General features: G+C 40.0%; 1 protein-coding gene and 1 non-coding gene across 2 annotated transcripts; one reads left to right on the plus strand and one right to left on the minus strand.

Annotated features, from left to right (window-relative positions):
• Window positions 1-6,211: 6,211 nt before the first annotated feature.
• On the minus strand, window positions 6,212-6,348 carry LOC114633869. Its single transcript, XR_003713254.1, has one exon. It is a non-coding gene; the product is annotated as a small nucleolar RNA SNORA17 (small nucleolar RNA).
• Window positions 6,349-8,918: 2,570 nt separating this feature from the next.
• Window positions 8,919-16,835, plus strand: LOC114633867 (interferon-induced very large GTPase 1-like). Its single transcript, XM_028782483.1, has one exon. The coding sequence runs from the start codon at window positions 9,003-9,005 to the stop codon at window positions 15,627-15,629; it is 6,627 nt and encodes a 2,208-aa protein (XP_028638316.1). The 5' UTR covers window positions 8,919-9,002; the 3' UTR covers window positions 15,630-16,835.
• Window positions 16,836-25,990: the final 9,155 nt, after the last annotated feature.

Below are 25,990 nucleotides of genomic sequence, written 5' to 3' on the forward strand. Positions count from 1 at the left end.
CCCTTGGTAATCTGTTGACCTGGGAGCAATGGCCAAAATATTGATATCCCTTTTAGCCTCTATATCCTCATTGATTTGTGCCTCTAATTATGATTATTGAACAAGCAGAGCTACAGTTACAGCAGTATTGACAAATGAATAAAATCTGGTTCTATAACATTAAGATAAAGCTTACAAATATTTTTAAACAGAGTTTCCTGACTAGAAACCGTACACATCTATTTTAATAAAACACAAAATTCTTGCTCTTTTAGCAAGAAACTAAAATACTTTTATATTTACTCTGTGTGTGTGTGTGTGTGTCTGTGTGTGTCAGTGTGTGTCTGTGTTTGTGTTAGGAATATGGGAACCACAGCACATGTGTGGATGTCAGTTTCGTCTAGCATGTGAGTTCTGAGGATCAAACTCAGCCCTCAGTGCCTGTACCCACAGAGCTATCTCACTGACTCAATATAATATTTTCAAGTTATACTTTTATAAACCATTTTGTGACACATATAAACTTTCAGTTTTATCCAATCTCTTTATTTTTATTAGAACGATCTTTGACCTTAAAACCTACAAATCAAATGCCCTCTCATCTTAAATTGTACTTGTAATATTCTTACCAAAATATATTTTGTATTCATAACATTTTATATGTTTCATTTTATTTGATATTAGTTATTGTGTTATATATTTTTGACCCAAAAGACTTTAGAAAGCTCTTGCTTCCTAACAAGATATCTATATTTCAAATAAATATACACAAAGCTATATTTGAAATTCAGGCAAAACAAGTTAGCAATCCTGGAGTCTGCTTTCTCTTTTCATCCTGTTTTGTCTTTCAGGTCTTAAATTGGTAAGATAAGAAACTAAGAGAGAAAGCCGTTTTGTTTCTTTTAATGAGGGAAAACACAATCAGGTAGCAAATAGTTTTTATACATTAAGAATACAACTTTTAGCTAAAATATATCTTCAAGATATATACTACTACATTATGTTAGTAATACTAAATGAATAACTTTTATTAAAAGTGTATTTTTCATTGGATATTCTACTTATTTACATTTCAGATGTTATCCCCTTGCCCCATTCCCCCCACCCAGAAACTCCCTAACCCATCCCCCCTCCTGCTGCTTCTATGAGGAAGTGCTCCCACCGAATCACTCCCTACCCCCTCCCCATGAATAACCTTTTTAGAGAAGTGTATAAAGTAAGATCTCCTGCATTATGAATGGTACTGTTTGTGGGGTAGGATCTTCTGTAATTCCCATTATGAGAAGGAAAATTGATGTAAAGATATTTCACAAATATGTATGCATGTATGTATAGTTATCATTCTGTATGTATCACAATCATCGTGAAAATCTTGACATTTATCATTTGCATATGAAGGTTATTTTTTTAAAAACAAATCCATTGTTTTTATCTAATCCAAAGATTTTATGTATATCAATATATTTGACTAGCATAAAACATTTTATGGGGCTTTTTGGTTTTTATTATCATTGACTGTTTTAAAAAATAAAATTTTCTTTATTAATTCTTATGAAGATGTTTATGAATATTAAGATTTAGGGAGACAATGTTTAAGTTCATAGCTTCCTGAAAATTATTTTATGAATTAAAGAGTGTTGTTCTAAATGAACTAAGTCTATATAAGTAGTTTAGATGCTAATTTTGTCTTTTAAATATTTGCTTGAGGGGATCAGATATCACTCACATAAGGTTGTACTTAAGCCATTTTAGTAATTTATGAAATAGACTTTAAAATACCACTTCCCTGGGTTTATACACCTCAAGAATACCTAAGAAGTAGATGTACCAGATTTAGCAGTAGATGTATAGATGTCATCTGTGATTTTACTGTTCTCGTATTCTTATTTGAGTTCATTTTTTAAAGAAGTAGGCATACACCAAGAGTTTTTAAATATATGTGGCTGTGAATATGGACATTTCCAGGGCCGTATGCTGAGAAAAGGCAATCTTTTCCTCTGTGGCAATGTCTTACCTCCTTGGTCAAAGATTAATCAATTCTAGTTACGTGGTATACTTTGGGTACTATTATTTTCCATTGATTTTTAAAGGTCTTCATCAGTGCTGTGTGTCATTAATGTATTTTCTTATTAATCTTTTATGAGTCAGTATTCTATTTTTCTCTTTTAATACTGAACTGGTTGTTCTGTTCCTTTTCTTCTTTCATATAAATTTCATTTGGTTAGTTATTTAGAAAATAACTTGGTGGGGGTTTGTAAAGATTATAGTGAATCTATACTGATCAGGCTGCAAAGAGCTAGTGTGACAATTGATCTGCAATGACAACATAACTGGGTAGAAGATGCCTAGTATTTGTGCACTGCAAATGAATGCCTGTGAAGACTTTCTCAGATAGGGTTGACATGTCAGACAGTGAATAGTAAGGGATCACCTGCCCTGAATAAGGGTGAAATTATCAACAGTGTAAACTGTTCTATTGAAGAAGTGAGATGAAGCAAGATACAGGCTATCATTCTTTTCCCAATGACTGCTTCTATTGCTGTTGCTACCTGCTGACAGTAGAGTCCAGAGGTTCAGGTATTCAGCATGTACTCAATTTCAGCAACTCTTCAAGGGTTTACACATTAAATTGAGAGTGTGAAGGCATCCTTCCTGGACTGTGAACCTAGTGCTCAGCCTCTGCAGCATGAAGTTGTGCAACACTGTACAACTGCCCTACTCATACCACATGAGCCTATCTGATTAATCTATTTTTACAATTTAGATGTGTGTACATTCTGTTGGCTCTTTTCATCTAGAGATCCACAGGGCAATTGGAATTTTAACAGCATGAGTTGTTGAGTATGTCTTCATTGTTTACATACTCTTCAGTCTGTTCCATCAGAATATTAGTCTTCTTCATATAAGCCTTGTAGATGCTTTGTTAGGTTTATATTTAACTGCTTTAAATAGTAATGTGCTTTTAATTTGAAACACCATTCAATTATTCTTTGTTGATATACAAAGAGTATATTTTATTTTAACTTTATACCTGGAAATTTCTTATACTCATGTTAGTTCAAGGCAGCTTTTATTGTTTGCCCTTCAAGATTTTCTACATTGTAAGTCATACTATATGTGAATAAAAGTAGCTTTATTTTTAGTTACTACTTTCCCATATATAAATTTTATCTGCTTTTATTACCTTATTTATTACCTATGAGTTCATGTTAGGTATTGAATAAGAGTGAAAAGAAAAATAACCCTTGCTTTGTTCCTGATCTTAACACAAAGCCTCTGTTTTCTCAATATTAAAAATGATGTTACCTGTGTAGTTTTTTGCATATGCTTTTTGTCAAGCTAAATGTTGTCCTCTCCTTTCCTATATGCTGAGATTTTAAAATCAGGATTAAGTGTTGAATTTGGTCAAAATGCTGTCTTATCTGGTGGACGTAATCATGTGATTATTTTTCTTTAGAATACTGATATGAAATATGTTCATTGTTGCTCACCTATTAAGCCAGTTCACCATACCTAGACAAAGGCCAGTTGGCCATGGTAAAAAAAATTCTACTAACTGTGTGTGTGTGTGTGTGTGCGCACATGTGCATGTGTGTGTGTGTGCTTTTTTATTGATTCTTTGTGAATTTCACATCATGCACCCCAATCCCACTCATCTCCCCATCCCCTCATACCCACTTTCCACACTTGCAACTGCACCCCCCCCAAAAAAAGAGAAAAGTTCATTTTGAAAGCTTTTGTTGTGACAGTGTATCCCACATTAAACCTTTTTGTCCACACTTTTTTGCTTGTAAGTGTTTATTGCAATGAGCCATCTAGTTCAATTCCTCTAGCTTCTGCTACTCTATCAATACTGAAACCTCACTGGAGCTCCTCATCCTGTTGTTGCCCTGGGTCATGGAGATTTTGTTTTTAGATCTATAAGACCAGCCTCTTCTCTCATTCTAGCAGTTCATAGATGGGGTAGATGTCAGGGTGGGCCAATTCAAAGCCCTGGATCTGGGCCTGAAAGATATCTAAGCTAGTCACCCAGCTGGCTTTCCTACTTTCACACCCTCAGGGCCTGTTCACAAGCAACATCCTCCCTCCTTCCCCCAGCTCACCCCACTCCCTGCAACCAAGACCAACTCTACCCTGCTGTCCAAGTGAGACACAGGGCCTGTTCTCCTGAGTGTTGCTGCCTGTGAGGAACATGGCCAATTCTCCCACTCTCATGACATTAGAGCCAGCTCTCTTGCCTACCATAGGTGGTTAGGAATGAGGGAGAGGAAAGGAGATTGCCTCTCCCTCATCTATTCCACTTCCCAGCAGACAAGACTCTTCCTGGCCCACTCTCCTGCATTCATGCCTTTGGGGGTGGCTCTCCAACACCTCTACCACCAGGGTCAGCTTTTCTGTGTTGCCCAGGCAAGGTACAGGGCTAGCTTTCCCAAATGCTGCAGCAATTGAGGGGCAGGGTTAGCTATTGTTTTTTTAAAACAAAATCCCAATAATTTTATCAAATGAAGACTCAGGAGCCAGATGCTGGGGTGAAAGCCTGCTATCTCAGAGAGGCAGAGAAAGCACCCAGCTGACCTTCTTCTTCAAATGATGTCCCAGATGGAAAGAGCCCATTATCCTCCACACAGTCTTAAAAACACTTCCAACTGATTGTGCCCCCTTTCTGCTTCCTGTGCATCTCTCTATCCATCCTCCTGACTTCCTCTAACTATGTTTTTTTCTGTATTCACCCCCTATCAACTGGTTGCCTGCTCCATCTCTTGACCTATGGTTGACCTCATTTAATCTTGTTTACAATAAACAGTAAACTCTTGGATTCAACGTGTGTGCTAGGACTGAGCCACACCACAACTGGAAACAGATTTTTTTTCCAGTATACAGTCTCAGGGTTCACAGTGTGATCAAATATCTTGCAACAACCAGCTCTCTTGCTCTCCTGACCCCAGTGCCAGTTCTCTTGCCTGCCAATGGTGGCAAGGGGTGAAGGTTAAGGAGGGCGTCTCTCCTTCATCCACACTGCTGTACAGCAGACAAGTTGCAGGGCCAGCTCACCCACACCCCTACCATCAGGGCCATCTCTACAGATGAGGTACATGGCCTGCTCTCAAAAGTGCTGCAGCAGGTGAGGGGCAGGTCCAGATCTCCTGCTCTCATATCTCTATCAGGGCCATCTCTCCCACCCACTGCTGGTGGTAAGGGCAAAGGGGGATCTCTCCCTCGCCAATTCCATCACACAGCAAAGAAGAGGCAGGACCAGCACTCACACCTTTGGGGTTGACTTGCCAATGCTGCTACCACCAGGGTCAGATTTTCTGTGCTACACAGGCAAGGTGCATGGCCCTCTCTCCCAAGTGCTTGTGATGGGCAGGGACAGCTCTCCTACTCTCGTGATCCCAAGGCCAGGCCTCCCACCTGTTAATAGTGGTGAGGGAGTAATAGGAAGGAGAGTATCTCACCCTCGTCTATGCCACAGCATGGGAGATATGTGGTAGGGCCAGCTTTCTCATGTTAATATCCTTGGACCATCTCACCAACAACTCTAGGCTCTCTCTGTTCTTGTACCCCCAGAGCCGGCTCTCTCAAGATGCCCAAGTGAGGAATGGAGCTAGTTCTGCACAGCCCTCAAACATCAAAATGACCCCAGGTGGCAGCCCAGACCAGAGCCATCTACCTGGTCTTCAGCTGCTGCAGGGGTACTGACTCAGTCATAGCCCCTGGTGGCAGAACAGAATAGGACCCGACCCTAGTCCCAGGTGGTATCACTGGCTATTCACATCAGACTGTTCCTCACTACCCTCAAGTCTCCACTTCACTGTGCCCACAACCTTCTGTTTATTTTTCTCTTCCATTTCTCTACCACTTACTTGCTCCTCTTAGTGGCACCCAGGGTCCCAGTGTCTGGGGTCATCTCAGGAGTATATGGCATTATTGCGCATTATGGCACCTGGCAGGGGTCATCTTGGGCATGGTCTGCCCTCCTCCAAGCATGCATAATGCCAGACTGGTGGTCATCTCAGGCCTCATGGTTCCAGTCTGGTAGTTGTCTAAGGCTTTCTCCTCACCCAGCCCACCCAAGTGGCCCCATGTTGACTCACCTGTCTCAGGCTCACTCCTGCTTGGGGCCCACAATCCCAAGATGGATTCTTCTAGTCTCCAGCTTGCTCCCTCTCCTGGGAGCCCATCTGGGCCTATGCAGAGCTGGACAGGTGGGAATCTCAGGCTATTTTCAGGAAATGTTAGGTTACAGATGATTCAGATGTTCAAACGTCAGAACACTGAGTGGAGCATAGACACAGCCTCTCTCTTCTCTGCCACCTACTTACACACATGTGACACAGCAGTAATACTTGCAAAGCCTCTAGAGGCAGAATCTATTATGTATTGTTGAATTTCAAATGTTAATAATTGCTTCTGAGAGATAAGAAATATTTGTTTGCAGATTTCCTTTTATGTAATATCTCAATCATGATTTGGAAGTAAAGTTATGGTGGCCTCATAGAAGCAATTGAGAAGTATAATATTTTTTTATTTTTATTTTTAGAATCTAAATTTAGTGTCATATATCACTATATAGGTCATGTAATTCACTGGTGTAAACTAGGCCAAGTGTTTCTGGTTTTGAAATTTTACTCATCATCGATTAATATAAAATACTATATATGTGATTTCAGATTGTAATTTCACATTTTTTATCTTTTTTTGTTCTGGGTATTACACCTGGACCCTTGCGTATGCTAAGCACATGCCCCAAATGTGTGCTCATTGCCAACTATATCCAATCCTTCTTCTAAGATCTTCATCCTTTTCTTCTATATTGACACCATTTAGTGAAGTTATTTGCCTCTTCACAAGACTGGCCTTACCTCTATAACACATTGTTCCTCATTTCTACTTGAGATTTCACAGGGCTGCGTACAGCATGTATATGTCTACCAATATTTGAATCACAGCAACTCAATTCAACTCCCAAAAGTTATAGATATTCTCATAGTTCTCTTAGGGTTCTCACCAAAACTGGCAATAGCACTCTAACTGTGGTAATGAAAGCTTGATCTCCAACAGTTGTTTTTCCAACTGTTTCCCAATACTTCTTTGCCATGCTGCTTCCATTATCAGGTGTTACAACTTTTCAGCTCCCTGCATCAATTTCTGTCTCTTACTGTTTTTTTTTTAAACAAATTTGCAGAGACCAAAAGCTTACAATGAACAGAATTTGGGCCTTAAAGTTCTGGACACTGGGAAATATAAGATCAATATACAAGTAGCTAGAGTGAGCATTCATGCTTCTTCATCACACACAAGCAGAAAGGCAAAGAGACAAAGGGCAATTGAACTTAGCATTCAATAACGGCATTAATCTCAATTTTTGAGACAAAGGTTTAATGGGAAACAGAGAGAAGTAAGAGGGAAGAACATAAAGAAAACCAAGGGAGATTGTGGGAAAAGCAGGAAATTTTCATACAATATCTAGGCATGGGATCAGTAATCACAAAACTGGGTTTTATGGTGTAAGGGACTCAAACCAAAGACATGTCTAACATTCTAATCTACATTTTGATATGAAAAAGAAATGAAGTTTTTTGTTGTCATCCTAATAAAAATATTCTACAATCAAATATGTAGCCTTAATCAGTATCCTCTGAAATTGATAATCATGCAATTAAAAAGCTTGTGCAGTTCAACTCCTATTTAAGAAGCATCCAGTCACTTTTTGTTATGTAACTTTGTATACAAATCTTCCTTTGCTTGGTATTCAGTGTTTGTTCCATATGTCTGAATTATTTTCTCATAGTGATGAGAATGGGAAACACTAACTAGAAATCTCTTCATCTGGCCTTTCTTTCTGAAATACTTACAAAGACCTCACCTCTGGTGATACATATAGATGCAGTACATGGGTAAAGTAGCTTGACAAAGTTTGACATACACACCATGATAGTGTTGAATGCCAACTGATTTCAAAATAAAAATTGAAGAGTAGAAAAATAAGAGAACAAAAATAAGATATAATACCTATTATAGCCTATTATAGCCATTACAATAAATGCATATGAAAGCAAAATGATAAAGCTGAAAAGGAAATAAGATTAAAGAGAGATTACAGAAGACATTTGAAAGCCATGGAGTACAAAATTTACATTAAGTGGAAGAACAGATAAATATTATAATCATTGGCCAATACACGGGTGCCTTTGAATAGGACAGAAATTGTAGGAGAATTAGAAACATAAGTAATGTGTGCAACTGAAGCATATACTACTTCATTTTATTTATGGGTAAATAGCCTGAGTGTGTGTGAATATGTATGTGTGTGTGTGTGTGTGTGTGTGTGTGTATGTGTGTGTGCATGCGCGCATGTGTGTATATGTGTGTGTGTAAAGATGTGGCAATAACACCGAGGAAATGTTTTTGATAGACTAGTGGATTAGAATATACATATACAAATATGTCTAGCTCCAACACATTGGAAGCTGTTTAATTAACAGAAAGATAATATATCAAAGAGTAAGATGAGAAACCACAAATGAACAAGTATTATCCAAGGTAAAGGTACTTTTGGAAGCATGAAACACAAAATTAAATATTTCATGATTTAAAATGAAGGGACCAAAAATTAGGAATAGAATACTAATAGAATATTAGTTTCATTGAAACTAATATAGAATAGCTAAAGAAATGATGAAACAAGTCTTGTTTATGATATGACAAAAAACTAACATATTTTTATATCTCAACTATTGCTTTGCTGATTGTCCTACCATGGAGTTTATGGAGGATGAAGGGTTAAAAACCCAGTCTATAGCACTGCACCTCACAATGACAACTAGATACACTGACTACATTTAGTAGAAATGTGAACAGTAATGTGACAAAGATACTAATGAAAATACAAGCTTCAAAATTAAAGATAGGAATGAAAAGTATCTTCAGACACATAGACTTGAGACATTCATTCTATTGGCCAAGAAATCAATGCTTACAGAGGGTAAGATTGTGACTAAGTGCCTGTTCTTTACACAGTCATGAACACGGAAGAGAATTTTCATGACAAGTCTCAGTCTGGAAGCAGAAGGAGGCACAATCTCCAGGAGATGCTGGCAGAAGTGGAACTGTCTGCTGACTACTGGCTGCCTAAGCTTCAGGAAGACCTAGGTGTGACCTCTGCCCAGGCCTTACAATATTTAGACAAAAGAGACCTCCAGAAGCTGAAGTCCCAGACAAAGCACACATGGGAGAAAAAGGCTCTGGAGAAGCTGCTTGACCTCTCACAGACAAATAGTGTTGCAGAGCTGCAGGAGACTCCAGCGGAGATGATAAAGAACAGGCAGAGGCAGGCCGGACAGGCACTGCAGGATCTGAAAGCCTTGCAGTCAGAAGGGAAGCACAGAGAAGAAGAGGCAGTGAGAAGAAAAGAAGCAGAGCTGAGGCAAGCACTGGAGATCCCTGAGGAGTGCTGGCCAATGCCTGAAGTGCCCCTAAAAGACATCACTGAAACAATGGAGAGACATCTCAGTCACATGGAACAGACCCTGGCTCACAGTCAAAACCTCTCAGATAGAGACCTGATAAGATGGGCATCTGGAGGGCTGGCCCTGCAGGGAATTTATAAGACCTGCCACCAAAAAGACCTAGTGGCAAGGAGAGAAGATCTTCTTAGGGTCCCCAAGGAATTATTCCTCTTTGGACCTGAACAAGGAAAAAGGATGGAAGCAAAAGAATTCACATCTTCTCAAGCAGAATCCATGTTCACTGAAGCTGTCCAGAAGCTGGGATTTGGACCAACCAAGGGTGGACTCTCAGAATTTAGTTCAGAATTTGGTATCAAGCAAAGCAAACATTCAGAATGGAAGGACACCCACCAGTCAAACTCAGAACATTCTTATTTCTGTTCAGCAAAGTATAGCTATGTGCCCCTGGCCTCTTTCCACTTTCGAATTGATCAGCTTCAGCTCTCCACAGCTGCTCTCAAGGAGTTGAAAATCATTGAAGAGCAGCTGGAACACACTGAAGAAGCAGACAAATTCCTCTCACTGAGAAACAGGACTGAGGAATTCTTCAACAGATTTGGTTCTCATGCTAATCAAGGTCCTTTGCACCTTGGGGGAATCTACTGCTGGAAGGCCATTTCAGAAGGTTTCAAAAGGGACCAGCTAGATCATGTGAAGCAACAGGCAGCAGAGGCCTTAGACAGTTACATAAGGGGGCACTACAATGGCTTTGAGGTGGATGTTGGAGCAAGGATGAAAACATCAGATTCATATTCAGTGAGATCCTGCCAGAATGCAGCTAATCAACAGCTCCAAATCAATGTTCAGGTCTCTGTGGCCCAGACAGGTGGACCAGCAGAAGCAAATGGAATTGTCCAGTGGACAGCTGGCCTTCTCACAAGCAACAAAACCTGGTCTGTCATTGACAAGGGACTTCACTTGGTGCCCATTTGGGACATCATCCTCAACAGCCACAGAAGTGATTTTAAGGATCCCCTTCAAATGGCTAAATGTTTGAAAGACAACTACACTGCACTGGCTGGCCTTTCTGCTCAGATACAGGATGAGGAATATGTGTATAGTACTGGGCAAGAAACTAGACTTTTTCAAAAGAATATGAAATCCCAAGAGGTTTCTGATTATGAGGGGAAACTTAAAATACTGATAGATTCCATACAAATACTGCATCAAAAAATTAAAAATTATGCCATTTGGATTTATATGTTTCTCACAGATTGGCAATTGCAGAGTTTTCTACTAAGCACAGTCAACATTCTGAAAAAAGCTGCCACTTATATAACTCAATTCATTAGTGCCCAGGAGTGTAGACTCAATGACGGGGACTATAAAGCCACCACTGCTTCTTTGCAGATGAAAAAACAGTTGCAGTGGCTCTACCCTAAAAGGAAACAGACTTATAACAAAAAAAATCATGAAACTAACGCAAAGGAAATGAGACAAGTGGGATCTTTCCTGGAATTACTCCAGCGTCTAGGCCTAGAACATTTCTACCCAAAAAGGATGAGCAGAGCTGACTTCCATCAGATCTACAAGATATCGGTACACAAGTACCAGCCAAGATCCGAACAGCAACTTCCTAACTATTTTCTACAAAAACTACTGATGTTGGATTGCAGGTTGAGAAAACTGACTTACAAAGATGAAGAAGACCATGTCTTTAAAAGTTCCTTCTGTCAGAAAAATGAGGATTTTGATCCATATGAAGAGTCCGTTGAAGACAGTGATGATATCATGAAGTCATTAGCCAAAAAGTCACAGCCCTACATTCACCCAATGGATACCCAGATGGCCATTTTACACTGTGCAGATGATCTTGCCAGGCAATATATTTTGTCCAAACTTTCTATTTGTCAATATGCACTCCCTCTTGTGGTGCCAAATCCTAACACTTCTCAAATCGAATTCTTTCTCTGGTCTCTCAGACAAATTAGGAGGAGTTGGCAAGAATCCAGTGAGTCACCACAGGACAAAAGCTACAGTCACAAGGATCAGCAGATGTGTCATGTCTCTACCCCCATTGTGTCCTTCGTTAGAGTTGGAAATGGCCTCTCTGCTTCCAAATCTCAGATCATGAACTCTCTCCTCAGTAAACGTAAACATGATGTGTTTTTTCACAGACACTGCAGAGGAAGCAGCAAACACTGTCTCTTGATGGAGGGAGTAGTAGAAATCTGCTGGTTCTGTCCTGGAGGCCTCGATGATGACTTATTTGACAAGTGTCTGACCTTCACCAATCTTCACGGAGATGCCAAGGAACTTAGACAACAACTCAGCTTCCTGCAAGATGTCTCTTCTCTCATTGTAATCCTCATGTCAGCTTCTGATATCAATGAAGAAAATCAAAAGCTTGTCAGACACCTCTGTAAGTCAGCAACATCTTTGATCTTCTTGATTGATGACAAAGAAAAGGCTGTAGCAAATTATTCTGGTAAAAGAATCAAAATTGGCATCAAGAATAGAAATGAGGCAGAATTAACAGAGGAGCTCACAAATGCCATCAAATATTTACTAGAATTCTCTGAAACTTCTCTCAGCATAGCAGACTGTTCACAGTTGGCTAGAAAACAAGGATTCCTAGTTGATGAAGACCAGAGAGACTGCAAGGAAGCCAAAGAAAAGGCTGAGATTATAATGGCTCTACTATCAGAATGGAAATTATCAAAGGTAAAGGAAAATTTGCTTCCCCTTCAGGGAAAACTCTGGCATAATTGGTGTAAAAAAGACAAAGAACTCTATCATCTGACAGAAAAAGGAAATCGAAGTATTGAACAACATAAAAGTGAGATTCATACAGAGAAACAAAAAATACGATACCAACAGTTAGAAAAAGTCTTTCATCTCAATGATGTAATGCATTCTTTCCTGGATATCCTTCAAGAATATGAAGATGCTTCATTCAAACACTACTTCTTACACTGGCTGAGTTTGTTTTTGCACAACTTAACCATAGGGCATTTGGTGAAATTACAGCAAGAACAAAGATCATTGTGGTCAATGGTACAAACCGAAAAACATAAGAAATGTAACAGCAACTCCTTGCAACTCTGGCAAAATCAAATAGAAGCTATCTCCACAGAAATTCTTGCCTGTACATTTGGAATTGAGCACCTTCTTCGAGAAATTGGGCAAGTCTATGAAGCTCTGGAAGAAACTTCTTCCAATAAAGATGAAAGATTTCTCTCTCTCCCTGACATTGCTGCAGACCTGATGATAGCTGGTATTCCCATTGAGCTGATGGATGGAGATGCTTCATACGTGCCTCTAAAGTGGGTAGCAGCTATTTTTGACAAGATCTCAGAGAAAATTGGAGACAAAAGGCTGTTTATTCTCTCTGTCCTTGGCCTGCAGAGCTCAGGAAAATCTACCCTGCTGAATGCCCTGTTTGGGCTGCAGTTCACAGTCAGTGCAGGCAGGTGTACCAAGGGGGCCTACATGCAACTCCTGAAGGTGGAAGAGACATTCACAGAAGAACTTGGCTTTGATTATGTGCTTGTTGTAGACACGGAAGGACTTCGGGCTCCAGAACTCAACAATAAATCCCAGAAATGGGACAATGAGTTGGCAACCTTTGTGATTGGCCTTGGAAACTTGACTCTGATCAATATTTTTGGGGAGAATACATCAGAGATGCAGGATATCCTACAAATAGCTGTTCAAGCATTTCTGAGAATGAAACAAGTAAAAATCTCCCCCAGATGCCTCTTTGTCCATCAGAATGTGGGAGAAGTTACAGCAAAAGACCAAACTATGGAAGGACGAAGGAAACTGGAGCAGAAACTGGATGAAATGACAGCATTGGCTGCTGAGTCGGAAGAGTGCTCAAACATAACCCGCTTCAGTGATGTCATTAAGTTTGATGCCAATAGTCATGTCTACTACTTTGCTCACCTGTGGGATGGCAATCCCCCAATGGCCCCTCCCAATCCTCGCTATAGCCACAATGTCCAGGAACTAAGGAATGCAATTCTTTTGACTGCCCAGCAGGAATCTAGGGGAAGGATCTTGAAAATCTCAGATGTAAAATTCCGAGTTCAAGATTTGTGGAAAGCTCTTATCACTGAAAACTTCATTTTCAGTTTCAGGAACACCCAAGAGGTCGTAGCCATGAGCAAACTGGAAACCATGTATACCCACTGGACCTGGGAGCTGAGGAGTCATGTGCTAGAGTTACACAACCAGCTGACCAATCAGATTCAAAATGGGATAATCCTGACACTCTCATCCAATTTACTGGAGGATCCATTTAGCAAGAAATATAAAACCATCAAACAAGAATTTGACAAATATTTTGAAGAAGACCCAGATAGTGAAATACTGGTTCAATGGAAAGCAAATTTTGAACATAAGCTACTAATACTTAAGGATTCACTTATTTCAGACACCAGAAGGAAATGCAATGAACATATCAGTCTTAAACAAAGCCAAGAAATACTAGATAAGCAAAAGTCACAATATGAAAATGAATTGTTAGAGAAGAGTCAAAGGTTAGCTTTAAGTCTGAAGGGTAAACAATTAAGTGATGAAGAGTTGCGTGAGACATTCAGTAAACTTTGGACAAAATGGATCTACAGTGTGTCTTCGAATGTTCCTCGTGTCACAGAGCCTAACATTGATTTGGATTCTGAAAATATCCTTCTTGAATATTTCAAGAAGGACAAAAATATTGCAGAAAGACTAAAAAGAAAGTCTGGAGAACCATTTGAAATCATGTATGAGAAGCATATCCAAATGAAAAAAAAATATCATATAATTACAAAGAGTTTAGAAGCCCGTCATAAAGAATCCATCAATAAGACTACTAACAACATTCATTCAAAATTTAATGAAACACTTAAAAATATTTGGAAACAAAAGCGTGATTACAGTCAGAATTACTTTCATGAAATTCTTAGGATCATAGAAAATGAGCTGAAATCCGAACCCTGCGAGGACTACACATTGACCAGAGACTACAACATTGACTTATCCTTGTACTTATTCCAAAGAGCATCCAAGAGTTTCAAGGAAACGCATGAGGCATTCAAGAGTGCGAATGACCCTGTGAACTATCTGGAGAGAAAGAAAGAGGATTTCTTTATGAGTTTTAAGATCTCCTGCCAAGGTGCCACCTCTATCACATCCTTTGTTGACTTCCTATGGCTCAAGCTCACTCCTGCCATCTCTGCCACTATATGGGAAATGATGGGTCCTAAAGTCGCTGGAGACATGAGAGCCACCTGCCCTGAATTCAATGGAAACAGAGCTAACTTGGAGAAACATATTCTTTACTCTCTAGCAGAAGAAGAAAATTTTGATAAATACTGGCAATACCTTCATCATCCTGAATCATTTTTCAGGCAATACATTAAAGATCACATTACAAGATACTGTTCAGAAGAAGAAAGTAAAAAAATAAAGACTTTTTTAAAAATAATTTTAGGTGACATGAAGCATACCATCCTGTCTGCCATTCATGAGTCCACAGCAGTAGGTAAAGATAAAGGCAGCACTGCATCTGCCTGGCTGGATTTGTTCTGTGACCATCTAGGGAGCAACCTGATCTTCCCAAGAAGAGACCTGGTAAGCATCGAACACCAGGAGATAACAGATACTGAGTTTCTCAAAGAAGCCATGAGCACAGCTTTGGATCATGCAATGAGAAAAGTAGAAGAGGACTTTTCAACAAACCCCATGGATGAAATGATCTCTGACATTGAGAAAATTCTCTCTGAACATCTCGGTGGCTGCTGGAAACAGTGTCCTTTTTGTAATGCAATTTGTACAAACACCATTCCTCAACATGAAGGAGACCACAGTGTGCCATTCCACCGTCCTCAGGCTGTCGGGGGTTGGCATAGGCATAAAACTGACTATTTTGTCATTGATTGCTGTACTAGCTCAGTAGCAAGTGACCGTGTCTTTCGTTCTCATGGCCACCAGTGGTTCCCATACAAGAAATATCGAGATGCAGGAGGTAATTTTGCCACATGGAGCATCACCCCAGATTCATCTACCCAGCCATATTGGAAATGGTTTGTCTGTCATTTCAGATCAAATCTAGAAGAGAAATACGGCAAAAAATTTACAAACATAGGTAGTATTCCATGTTTATGGACCCAAATTACAAAGCAAGATGTCCTAGATGACTTAAAAAAATATTAATTGCCACAAAACAGAACAGTAGATGGGCCACAGAAATTTTGCTTTAACCAAGGGAGCTTAATGGAGAACACCATGCAGGAGGAGCTGCAGTGAGCAGATGAGCTTCCATGAGATGGCCCACTCTATTGGGCAATTTCCTGCAGATCAGTATGAAGATGAACTTTCATAAAATAAGATTGTTTAGATGAATTAATAATTTTATAGAATTCCTGATTTGATGGAAATAGTTTTAGGGAGTTAAGGTAAATGATAGAAAGTTTAAGAGATGGCTTAAGTTGTTTTGCCAGGTAGATATAGTAAGGTTAGAATTAAGAGCAAAATGTGCCCCCTCCCTTGAAAAATAGTAAAGGCTGCATAGGTTAGAAAAGGAGTACAGTGAGCTTTCATGCATCGTGAGTATGTAATTGTGCTTGGAAGAGGAAAGTAGGCTTGGGACAAGATAGTGCTCAAAACATTCATTTGAGGTTGGGTATGAGTTCCAGGATTTTGTGATCTAAAGATGTATTCACAGGTTTTGGTGCACCATAAAAAGGCAAGGTAATGAACAAAGAGTAAATAATTCTAATATGAGTATAGAATAGAGAATAGATGATTAGCCAGTTTAGCTGAAGAAGACTTCAAAAATAAGATGTAAGGTAGATTATTTGTTTCTTGGTAAATAAGGATTGGTCATCATCTAACCATATGGAAAACTTGCTACTGTAGACTTAGCTTGCTTAGAATTTGTTAATCAACAACAAAAGAATTAGGGCTTTGCAGTTACTTTGGAGAAAAGATAATTGAAAGAAAGATAGATGAGAAATGTTTAGTTAGGTATGAGTTTCAAAAGAGGAATACATAATCAATAACCCTGTTGTAATTTCCTCTTGTGTGATGATTTTTTCTGTTTTTGAAGAACATGGTTTTTGGTGATTGTTTTTAGAAATTTGTAACTTGTGGCTATGAGGTAATCTTTTTCTTACTTAGAGAACTTTGTCTTAGTTGGTGTTAAAAGGCTAAGAGAAAAATGAAGTTGTTGGGGCTCACTTGTTGGAGCTTGCTTCATGCACCAAGTATGTGAGCAGGAGCCTGCTTTACATCATCACCAACCCCACATGCCCTCCTTGGATCATTGATGTAGCTTGTCTTCAACATCCTAATATCAATTTATGTTGCATTATAAATGAAATAAGTAAAAATAAATTAGTTTCTATTACAAGATTTGAAGATTTTAGTCTAAAATGATTTTATATCTCTCTGATTTTGTATTTCCTGCTTTATCCATATGTACTAAATATGTTAATGTTATATTGCTTTGGCTTTTTTCTGCTTGTTTATTTTGATTTTGGTTGTTTTCTGGTTTTGTTCTTTTGGGAGCATATTGTTCTCATGTGTTTCTTTTTTTATTGTATGTTTGTGTGTTTGTTTGAATGAAATAAAATAATAATAATAAAGTTGTATTTTGTAGGAAAATTGAGAGGACCTGAAAGGATTTGGGACAGAGGGAAAATATGATCAAAATATAGCATATGAGCCCCTCAGCGCTCGCAGAGACTGAGCCACCAACCATACATGGGCTGGTCTGTGGCACTCTGGCACACATATAGCAGAGGACTGCCTTGTCTGGCCTCAGTGGGAGAGGATGAGCCTAATCCTGCAGAGACTCAATGTGGTTTAAAACTCGTGCAGGGTGCAGGACAGGTCTTTCCCGCCCGTGCCCCATGGCCGTCCCTGGAGCTGCGGTGTAGCTGGTGGTCCGCCGGACTCAGAGGCACTAGCTGCCGGTGAACCGTGGGTGAAGGTGAAGGGAAAGAGCTTGAGCGTGTGGAACGCACAAGGCGAAGCTATTCGACCCCACCCACAAGTCTAGGTGATGGCAGGGTCCCAAGAACAGGGGCAAAGGGACCCGGGGTGCCCGGCGGCTGCGGGCAGCTGCAACAGGGAGAGGGCGGAGAGGCTTTCCCCGCAGGTGAGTTTCCCACTTACACAAGAGAGTCCAAAGTTCCAGGAGACAACGTGGCATCGAAGACATAGAAGTTTTATTGGCCATGGTGATAGTTGTATCTGGATGTGAATGCTCTCCCCCAAAATGCCAGGAGGGGCCCCATTATATTGGGAAGAGGGGGAAAGAGGAGGGGCTAGGGAGATGAAAATTTAGTTATCTACACCCCGGTCTTTAGGTACTTTTAATATGTAAATCTTGAGGCAGAGGCTTGTTAGTCACGCCCTCAACCTGTGCCTTACGTGACCTAGCATGCAGGTTAAATGGAGGTGGGACAGCATGTTAAGTATCTGGGTTCTGGGGGCCTGGCCAAACACCCTAGGGTGTCTTATACAGCCCGACAACTCAACACATGAGGGTGGGGGGATGCTAGTGGTGGATGAGGAGGGTGGGTGGGTGAGTGGGGGGACCACTTGCTCCAGGGCAAAGGTGAGGGGGACTTGGCTGAAGTTCTTGAGGGCGGGGACAAAATGGGGAACAACATTTGGAAAATAAATAAATAAAATAATTTAATAATTAACAAACAAAAGAGGAAGAAAAGAAAAACGTTTTCAATTAAAAAAAATGAACATAAAAGTTAAAGCCTGGTGTTATATATAGGCCTGAGAAGGAATCATTCCACTAATTATATTATTCCAATTGGGTAAAATGTAGGTGGGGGAGTGGCTATGATGTTTGTGATGGTTTGCATATGCTCGGCCAAGGGAGTGGCACTTTTAGAAGGTATGGTACCTTTGGAGAAGGTGTGGCTTTGCTGGAGTAGATGTGTCATGTCGATGTGGGCTTTAAGAGACCCTCATCCTAGCGGCCTGGAAGCTAGTATTTTGCTACCAGCCTTCAGACGAAGATGTAAAACTCTTAGCTCCTCCTATACCATGCCTGCCTGCCTGGATGCATGTTCCTGCCTTGATGCTACTAGACTGAACCTCTGAACCTGTAAGCCAGCCCCAATTAAATGTTGTTTTCATAAGTATTGCCTTGTCATGGTGTCTGTTCATAACAATAAAACCCTAACTAAGACAATGTTTAACAATGATTGCGAATTTGATATGATCTACAGTCACCTAGGAGAAAAGCCCCCAGGTACACCAGTGAAAGAGATTTTTAGATTGGTTAGTCTATGTCCATGAGAGATGATGATGATTGTATTAATGAAGGTAGAACGACTGTCCCTAGCTGGGAAGCACCATTCCCTGGGCTGAAGTCCTAAACTGCATAAAAAGGAGAAAGTTCCCTGAGCACAGAGCATTCACTGCTCTCCCTCTGTTGGCGATACAGTGCTCAAGTTCCTGCCTCTACAACTTCTCTCCACACTGAACTCAAACCAGGAACTGAAACTATTCTTCCTTCAGTTGACTTTGACCAGTATTTTGTCCCAGAAATAAGTAATGTTACCTAATCAGGGTAGGTACTTTGCTGCTCTTAAAATAAAATAGCCAAAAGCTACTTACAGAAGAAAAAGATGGTTTTGGCCGAGGTTCCAGAAGTCTAAGAGCCCATCACAGTGGGGAAGCACAGCAACAAGAAGTAGGAGCAAGAAGCTGAGAGGTCATACCTCAACTGCACAAAGGAAATAGAGAGGGCAAACTGTAATCCCAAAGAGCTATAATCTCCTAACCCTGATTCCAGTGTTATACTTCCCACGGCAAAGGTACATAGGTCTGAGAAGAAATGAGGTATGTCCTAAAAATTTATACCCCCACAAACAATGTAACCTGTTGGGGACAAATCACTGAAATATATAAGCCTATGGGCCACTTCTCATCAAAATCACAATATTCCTCTCCTGACCCCCATAGGCTCATGGCCATATCAAACTACAGGCGGCAGCTCTGTACCCAACCCCAGAAAACAGAGAGAAACAGGGACTCCCAGGAGCTTGAACTCACCCAACATCCCAGGTAAGGAAATAGCAGCACTTACCCCAAACAGGGAGCAACTGGGACCCACTGGTACCTAGGAATTCGCTCCTGGCCTGGAGCAGGCTCCATCCGGTCTGGGCCCGAGCACTCACAGATCCTGGGAGGCAGCTGTGCACCCAGTCTTGCAGAATCCAGAGGAAGCAGGGCTCGCAGGACCTCTGTACCAAGCAGGGTCTTGGGCTAGGAGGTGGCAGTGCTTGCCCCCAAACAGGGAGCAGCTGGGACCCAATGAGACCCAGGAGTTCACTCCAGGCCCAGAGTGTGGGTTCCTTCTGGTCTATGCCCAAGCAGATCCCGGGAGTCAGCTCTGCACCCAATCTCACAGAACCTAGAGGAAGCGGGGCTCTCAGTGGCTCTAGCTAGCTCAAGCAGTTTCTTAGGCTAGGAGGTGGCAGTGCTTGCCCCCAATCAGGGAGCAACTGGGACCCACTGGGACCCACTAGGACTCACTGGGACCCAGGAATCCGCTCCTGACCCGGACCCCCGGTCCCTTCCAGTTTCCACCTGAGCACCGAGCACATCTTGGGCCTTAGCTCTAACCCAAGCAGCAAAACCCAGCCCAAACAGTTCTGACACAACCTAGGTAATAGGAAAGACAGGCCCCAGTCAGAGACAGCACAGATAGCACAAAGGTGATCCAGATGGCAAAAGGCAAGCGAAAGAACACAAGCACAAGCAATCCAAGGTACTTGCCATCATCAGAACCTAGTTCTCCCACATTAGAAAGTCCTGAACTCCCCTTATCACCAGGAAAACAAGAACCAGATCTAAAATCACTTCTAATGATGATGCTAGAGGACTATAAGAAGGAAATAAATAACACTTTCAAAAAACTTGAGGAGAACACAGGTAAACAGGATGAAGTCCTTAAAGAAACACAAAAATCCTTTAAAGAATTACAAGAAAACACAAACAAACAGATGAAGGAATTGAACAAAACCATCCAGGACATAAAAATGGAAGTGGAAACAATAAAGAAATCACAAAGGGAGACTACCCTGGAGATAGAAAACCTAAGAAAGAAATCAGGAGTCATAGGCACAAGCATCACCAACAGAATACAAGAGATAGAAGAAAGAATCTCAGGTGCAGAAGATACCTTAGAAAATATTGACACAACTATCAAAAAAAGGCAAAATGCAAAAAGTTGTTAACACAAAATATCCAGGAAATCCAGGACGCAATGAGAAGACCAAACCTAAGGATAATAGGTATAGATGAGAGTGAAGATTCCCAACTTAAAGGGCCAGTAAATATCTTCAACAAAATTATTGAGGAAAACTTCCCTAACCTAAGGAATGAGATGCCCATAATCACACAAGAAGCCTACAGAACACCAAACAGACTAGATCAAAAAAGAAATACCTCCTGTCACATAATAATCAAGACACAAAATGCACAAAACAAAGAAAGAATTTTAAAAGCAGTAAGGGAAAAAGGCCAAGTAACATATAAAGGCAAACCTATCAGAATTACACCTGACTTCTCACCAGATACTATAAAAGCCAGAAGATCCTGGACAAATATCATACAAACCCTAAGAGAACATAAATGCCAGCCTAAGCTACTTTACCCAGTAAAACTCTCAATTACCATAGATGGAGAAACTAAGATATTCCATGACAAAGCTGAATTTACACAGTATCTTCCCACAAATCCAGCTCTACAAAGGATAACAGCAGGAAAGCTGCAATACAAGGAGGGCAATCATACCCTAGAAAGAGCAAGAAAATAATCCTTTTCCATCAAACCCAAAAGAAGATAACCACACAAATGATGTCTCCACTATTAGCAAAAATGACAGGAAGCAACAACACCCTCTCCTTAATATCTCTTAACATCAATGGACTCAATTCCCCAATAAAAAGGCATAGGCTAACGGACTGGATATGCAAACAGGACCCAGCTTTTTGCTGCTTACAGGAAACCAACCTCAGTGACAAAGACAGAGACTAACTTAGAGTAAAAAGTTGGAAAACAATTTTTCAAGCAAATGGCCCTAAGAAACAAGCGGGAGTAGCCATTCTAATATCGAATAAAATCGACTTTCAACTTAAAACTATCAAAAAGGATAAGGAAGGGCATTTCATACTTGTCAAAGGAAAAGTCAACCAACATGAACTCTCAATTCTGAATATCTATGCGCCAAATACAAGAGCATCGACTTTCATAAAAGAAACCTTACTAAAGCTCAAAACATACATTGCACCTCACACAATAATAGTGGGAGACTTCAACACCCCACTCTCAGCAATGGATAAATCATGGAAACAGAAAGTAAATAGAGATACAGTAAAACTAACAGAAGTTATGAACCAAATGGACTTAACAGATATCTATAGAACATTTAACCCTAAAGCAAAAGAATATACCTTTTTCTCAGCACCTCATGGTACCTTCTCCAAAATAGACCATATAATTGGGCACAAGACAGGCCTCAACAGATATAAAAAAATTGAAATAATTCCCTGCATCCTATCAGATCACCATGGTCGAAGACTGGTCTTCAAAAATGACAAAGAGAATGGAAAGCCCACATTCACATGGAAACTGAACAACACCCTACTCCTTGATAATCTGGTAAGGGAAGAAATAAAGAAAGAAATTAAAAACTTTTTAGAATTTAATGAAAATGATACATCATGACACATCATACCAAATTATATGGGATACAATGAAAGCAGTGCTACGAGGAAAATTCATAGCTCTAAGTACCTACAAAAAGAAACTGGAGGGAGCATACACTAGCAGCTTGACAGAGCACCTGAAAGACCTAGAACAAAAAGAAGCTAATACACCCAAGAGGTGTAGATGGCAGGAAATAATCAAACTCAGGGCTGAAATCAACCAAATAGAAACAAAAAGAACTATCCAAAGAATCAATAAAAGCAGGAGCTGGTTCTTTGAGAAAATTAACAAGATAGACAAACCCTTAGCTAGACTAATCAGAGGGCAGAGAGACAGTATCCAAATTAATAAAATCAGAACTGAAAAGGGTGACATAACAACAGAAACTGAGGAAATTAAAATAATCACCAGATCCTACTACAAAAGCCTATATTCAACAAAATTGGAAAATTTGGATGAAATGGACAATTTTCTAGACAAATACCAGTTACCAATGTTAAATCAGGACCATATAAACAGTCCCATAACCCCAAAAGAAATAGAAGCAGTCATTAAAAGTCTCCCTACAAAGAAAAGCCCAGGACCAGACGGTTTTAGTGCAGAATTCTATCAGACCTTCAAGGAAGACGTAATTCCAATTCTTTTCAAACTATTCCACAAAATAGAAACAGAAGGTACACTACCCAATTCATTCTATGAAGCCACAATTACACTCATACCTAAGCCACACAAAGACCCAACAAAGAAAGAGAACTTCAGGCCAATCTCCCTTATGAACATTGATGCAAAATTACTCAATAAAATTCTAGCGAACCGAATCCAAGAACACATCAAAACAATTATCCATCATGATCAAGTAGGCTTTATCCCAGGAATGCAGCGTTGATTCAGTATTCGGAAATCCATCAATGTAATCCATTATATAAACAAACTCAAAGGAAAAAAACCACATGATCATCTCACTAGCTGCTGAGAAAGCGTTTGACAAAATTTAACACCCCTTCATGATAAAAGTCTTGGAAAGGTCAGGAATTCAAGGTCCATACCTAAATATAGTAAAAGCAATATACAGCAAACCAGTAGGCAGCATCAAACTAAATGGAGAGAAACTTGAAGCAATCCCACTAAAATCAGGGACTAGGCAAGGCTGCCCACTTTCCCCCTAATTATTTAAAATAATATTGGAAGTCCTAGCCAGAGCAATCAGGCAACACAAGGAGGTCAAAGGGATACACATTGGAAAGGAAGAAGTCAAAATCTCACTATTTGCAGATGATATGATAGTATACTTAAGTGACCCCAAAACTTCCACCAGAGAACTCTTATACCTAATAAACAACTTTAGTAAAGTGGCTGGATATAAAATTAACTCAAGCAAATCAGTAGCCTTCCTCTACTCAAAAGACAAACTGGCTGAGAAAGAAATTATGGAAATAACACCCTTGACAATAGTCACAGATAATATAAAATACCTTGGTGTGAATCTAACCAAGCAAGTAAAAGACCTGTATGACAAGAACTTCATGCCCCTGAAGAAAGAAATCGAAGCAGATATCAGAAGATGGAAAGATCTCCCATTCTCATGGATTGGAAGGATTAATATAGTAAAAATGGCTATTTTGCCAAAAGCCATCTACAGATTTAATGCAATCCCCATCAAAATTCCCACTCAATTCTTCACAGAGATAGAAAGAGCAATCTTAAAATTTATTTGGAATAACAAAAAACCCATGATTGCGAAAACTACTCTCAGCAATAAAAGAACTTCTGGAGGAATCACCATCCCCGACTTCCAGCTGTATTACAAAGCAATAGTGATAAAAACTGCAAGGTATTGGAACAGAGACAGGCAGGAGGATCAATGGAATAGAATAGAAGACCCAGAAATGAACCCCCATACCTATGGTCACTTGATCTTTGACAAAGGGGCTTAAACCTCGAATGGAAAAAAGATAGCATTTTCAACAAATGGTGCTGGTCCAACTGGTGGTCAGCATGTAGAAAAATGCAAATTGATCGATACTCATCTCCTTGTACAAAGCTCAATTCCAAGTGGATTAAGGACCTCCACCTAAAACCAGCCACACTGAAACTAATAGAAGAGAAACTGGGAAAAAGCCTGGAACACATAGGCACAAGGAAAAAGTTCCTGAACAGAACACCAATGGCCTGTGCTGTAAGACTAAGAATTGAGAAATCGGACCTCATAAAGCTGCAAAGCTTCTGTAAAGCAAAGGACACACTCAATAGGACAGAGCAGCAACCAGCAGATTGGGAAAATATCTTCACCAACCCTACATCCGATAAAGGGCTAATATCCAAGGTATACAAAGAACTGAAGAAATTAGACTCTAGACAATCAAAGAACACTATTAAAAAATGGGGCATAGAGCTGAAGAAAGAATTCTCAACTGAGGAAGCTCGAATGGTTGAGAAGCACCTAAAGAAATGTTCAGCATCCCTAGTCATCAGGGAAATGCAAATGAAAACAACACTGAGATTCCACTTCACACCAGTCAGAATGGATAAGATCAAAAACACAGGTGACAGCACATGTTGGCGAGGATGTGGAGAAAGAGGAACAGTCCACCACTGTTGGTGGGATTGTAAACTGGTACAACCACTATGGAAGGCAGTCTGGCGGTATCTCAGAAAATTGAACATAGTGTTACCTGAGGATCCAGCTTTACCACTCCTGGGCATATACCCAATAGAAATTTCAACATACAACAGAGACACATGCTCCACCATGTTCATAGCAGCCCTATTTATAATAGCTAGAAGTTGGAAAGAACCCAGATGCCCTTCGACAGAAGAATGGATGCAGAAAATGTGGTACATTTATACAATGGAGTACTACTCAGCTATTAAAAACAATGAGTTCACGAAATTCCTAGGCAAATGGATGGAGCTGGAAAATATCATCTTGAGTGAGATGACCCGATCTCAAAAGAACATACATGATATGCGCTCACTGATAAGTGGATATTAGCCCAAAAGCTCACAATTTCTAAGAAATTACATATAGACCACATAAAACTCACATAGAAGAAGGAAGACCAAAATATGAATGTGTTGGTCCTTTCTAGAAGGAGTATCAAAAGTTTCAACCAGAGCTCCCAAATTCTAAACCGCCAGCCAGAGAGCACAAAGGGAGGGACCCATGCACCTGTACAGGGAATTGAAGGTGACCTTGTTAGACTTCAGTGAAAGTGGAGGGCCATGTTCCTGGAAAGTTTGGATCCCCTACTGTGTGGGAATTTGAGAGCAGGGAGATGGGACTGGGAGGATTTTTGGAGCACACTGTGACAAAAATTAGGAGGAGGGGATATGGGATAAGGGGTTTTGGGGGAGAATGAGAAAGGAGATGACATTGAAAGTTAAATACATATAATATCCAATGAAAAACCCTCACAGATAAAGGGTCTAAAAAAAAAAGAGAGAGAGAGAGAGATGCAGAGAGCTTACTTATTTTAAATTAATTTCAAAAGTTTCTAGGAGTTGCTAATTGGCTAAGATACTATTTTAAGCTCTCCACAAAATAATTTAAATCTCTGTTCAATATTCTCAAGAGAGAGGTAAACCCTAATTTCCTCAACAGTTAATTGACAAAAGAGAGGTAATCTCACAAAAAGTAGAAAAAGCTATTTCTCATCGATATATTATGTAGTCTGATTAATTGTCAGTGGTGCTATAAAAGTCCTTTGACAAAAGATTATTAATATAGATTTATATATCCTTAAATAAGGTCTTCATGACTCTCTGAGTGTGGAAGGAGCGACTGTAGGTGCTTCTGCTCTGATTTTACAAGAACTCTGAAAAATTGGCTT

The sequence above is a fragment of the Grammomys surdaster genome, unplaced genomic scaffold (assembly GCF_004785775.1).
Source record: "Grammomys surdaster isolate TR1022 unplaced genomic scaffold, NIH_TR_1.0 754, whole genome shotgun sequence".
NCBI classification, from domain to species: Eukaryota; Metazoa; Chordata; class Mammalia; order Rodentia; family Muridae; genus Grammomys; species Grammomys surdaster.

What these genes read in the sequence shown, in the direction of transcription:
- LOC114633867 (XM_028782483.1), top strand. Translation starts at nt 9,003, where the DNA reads ATGAACACGGAAGAGAATTTTCATGACAAGTCTCAGTCTGGAAGCAGA.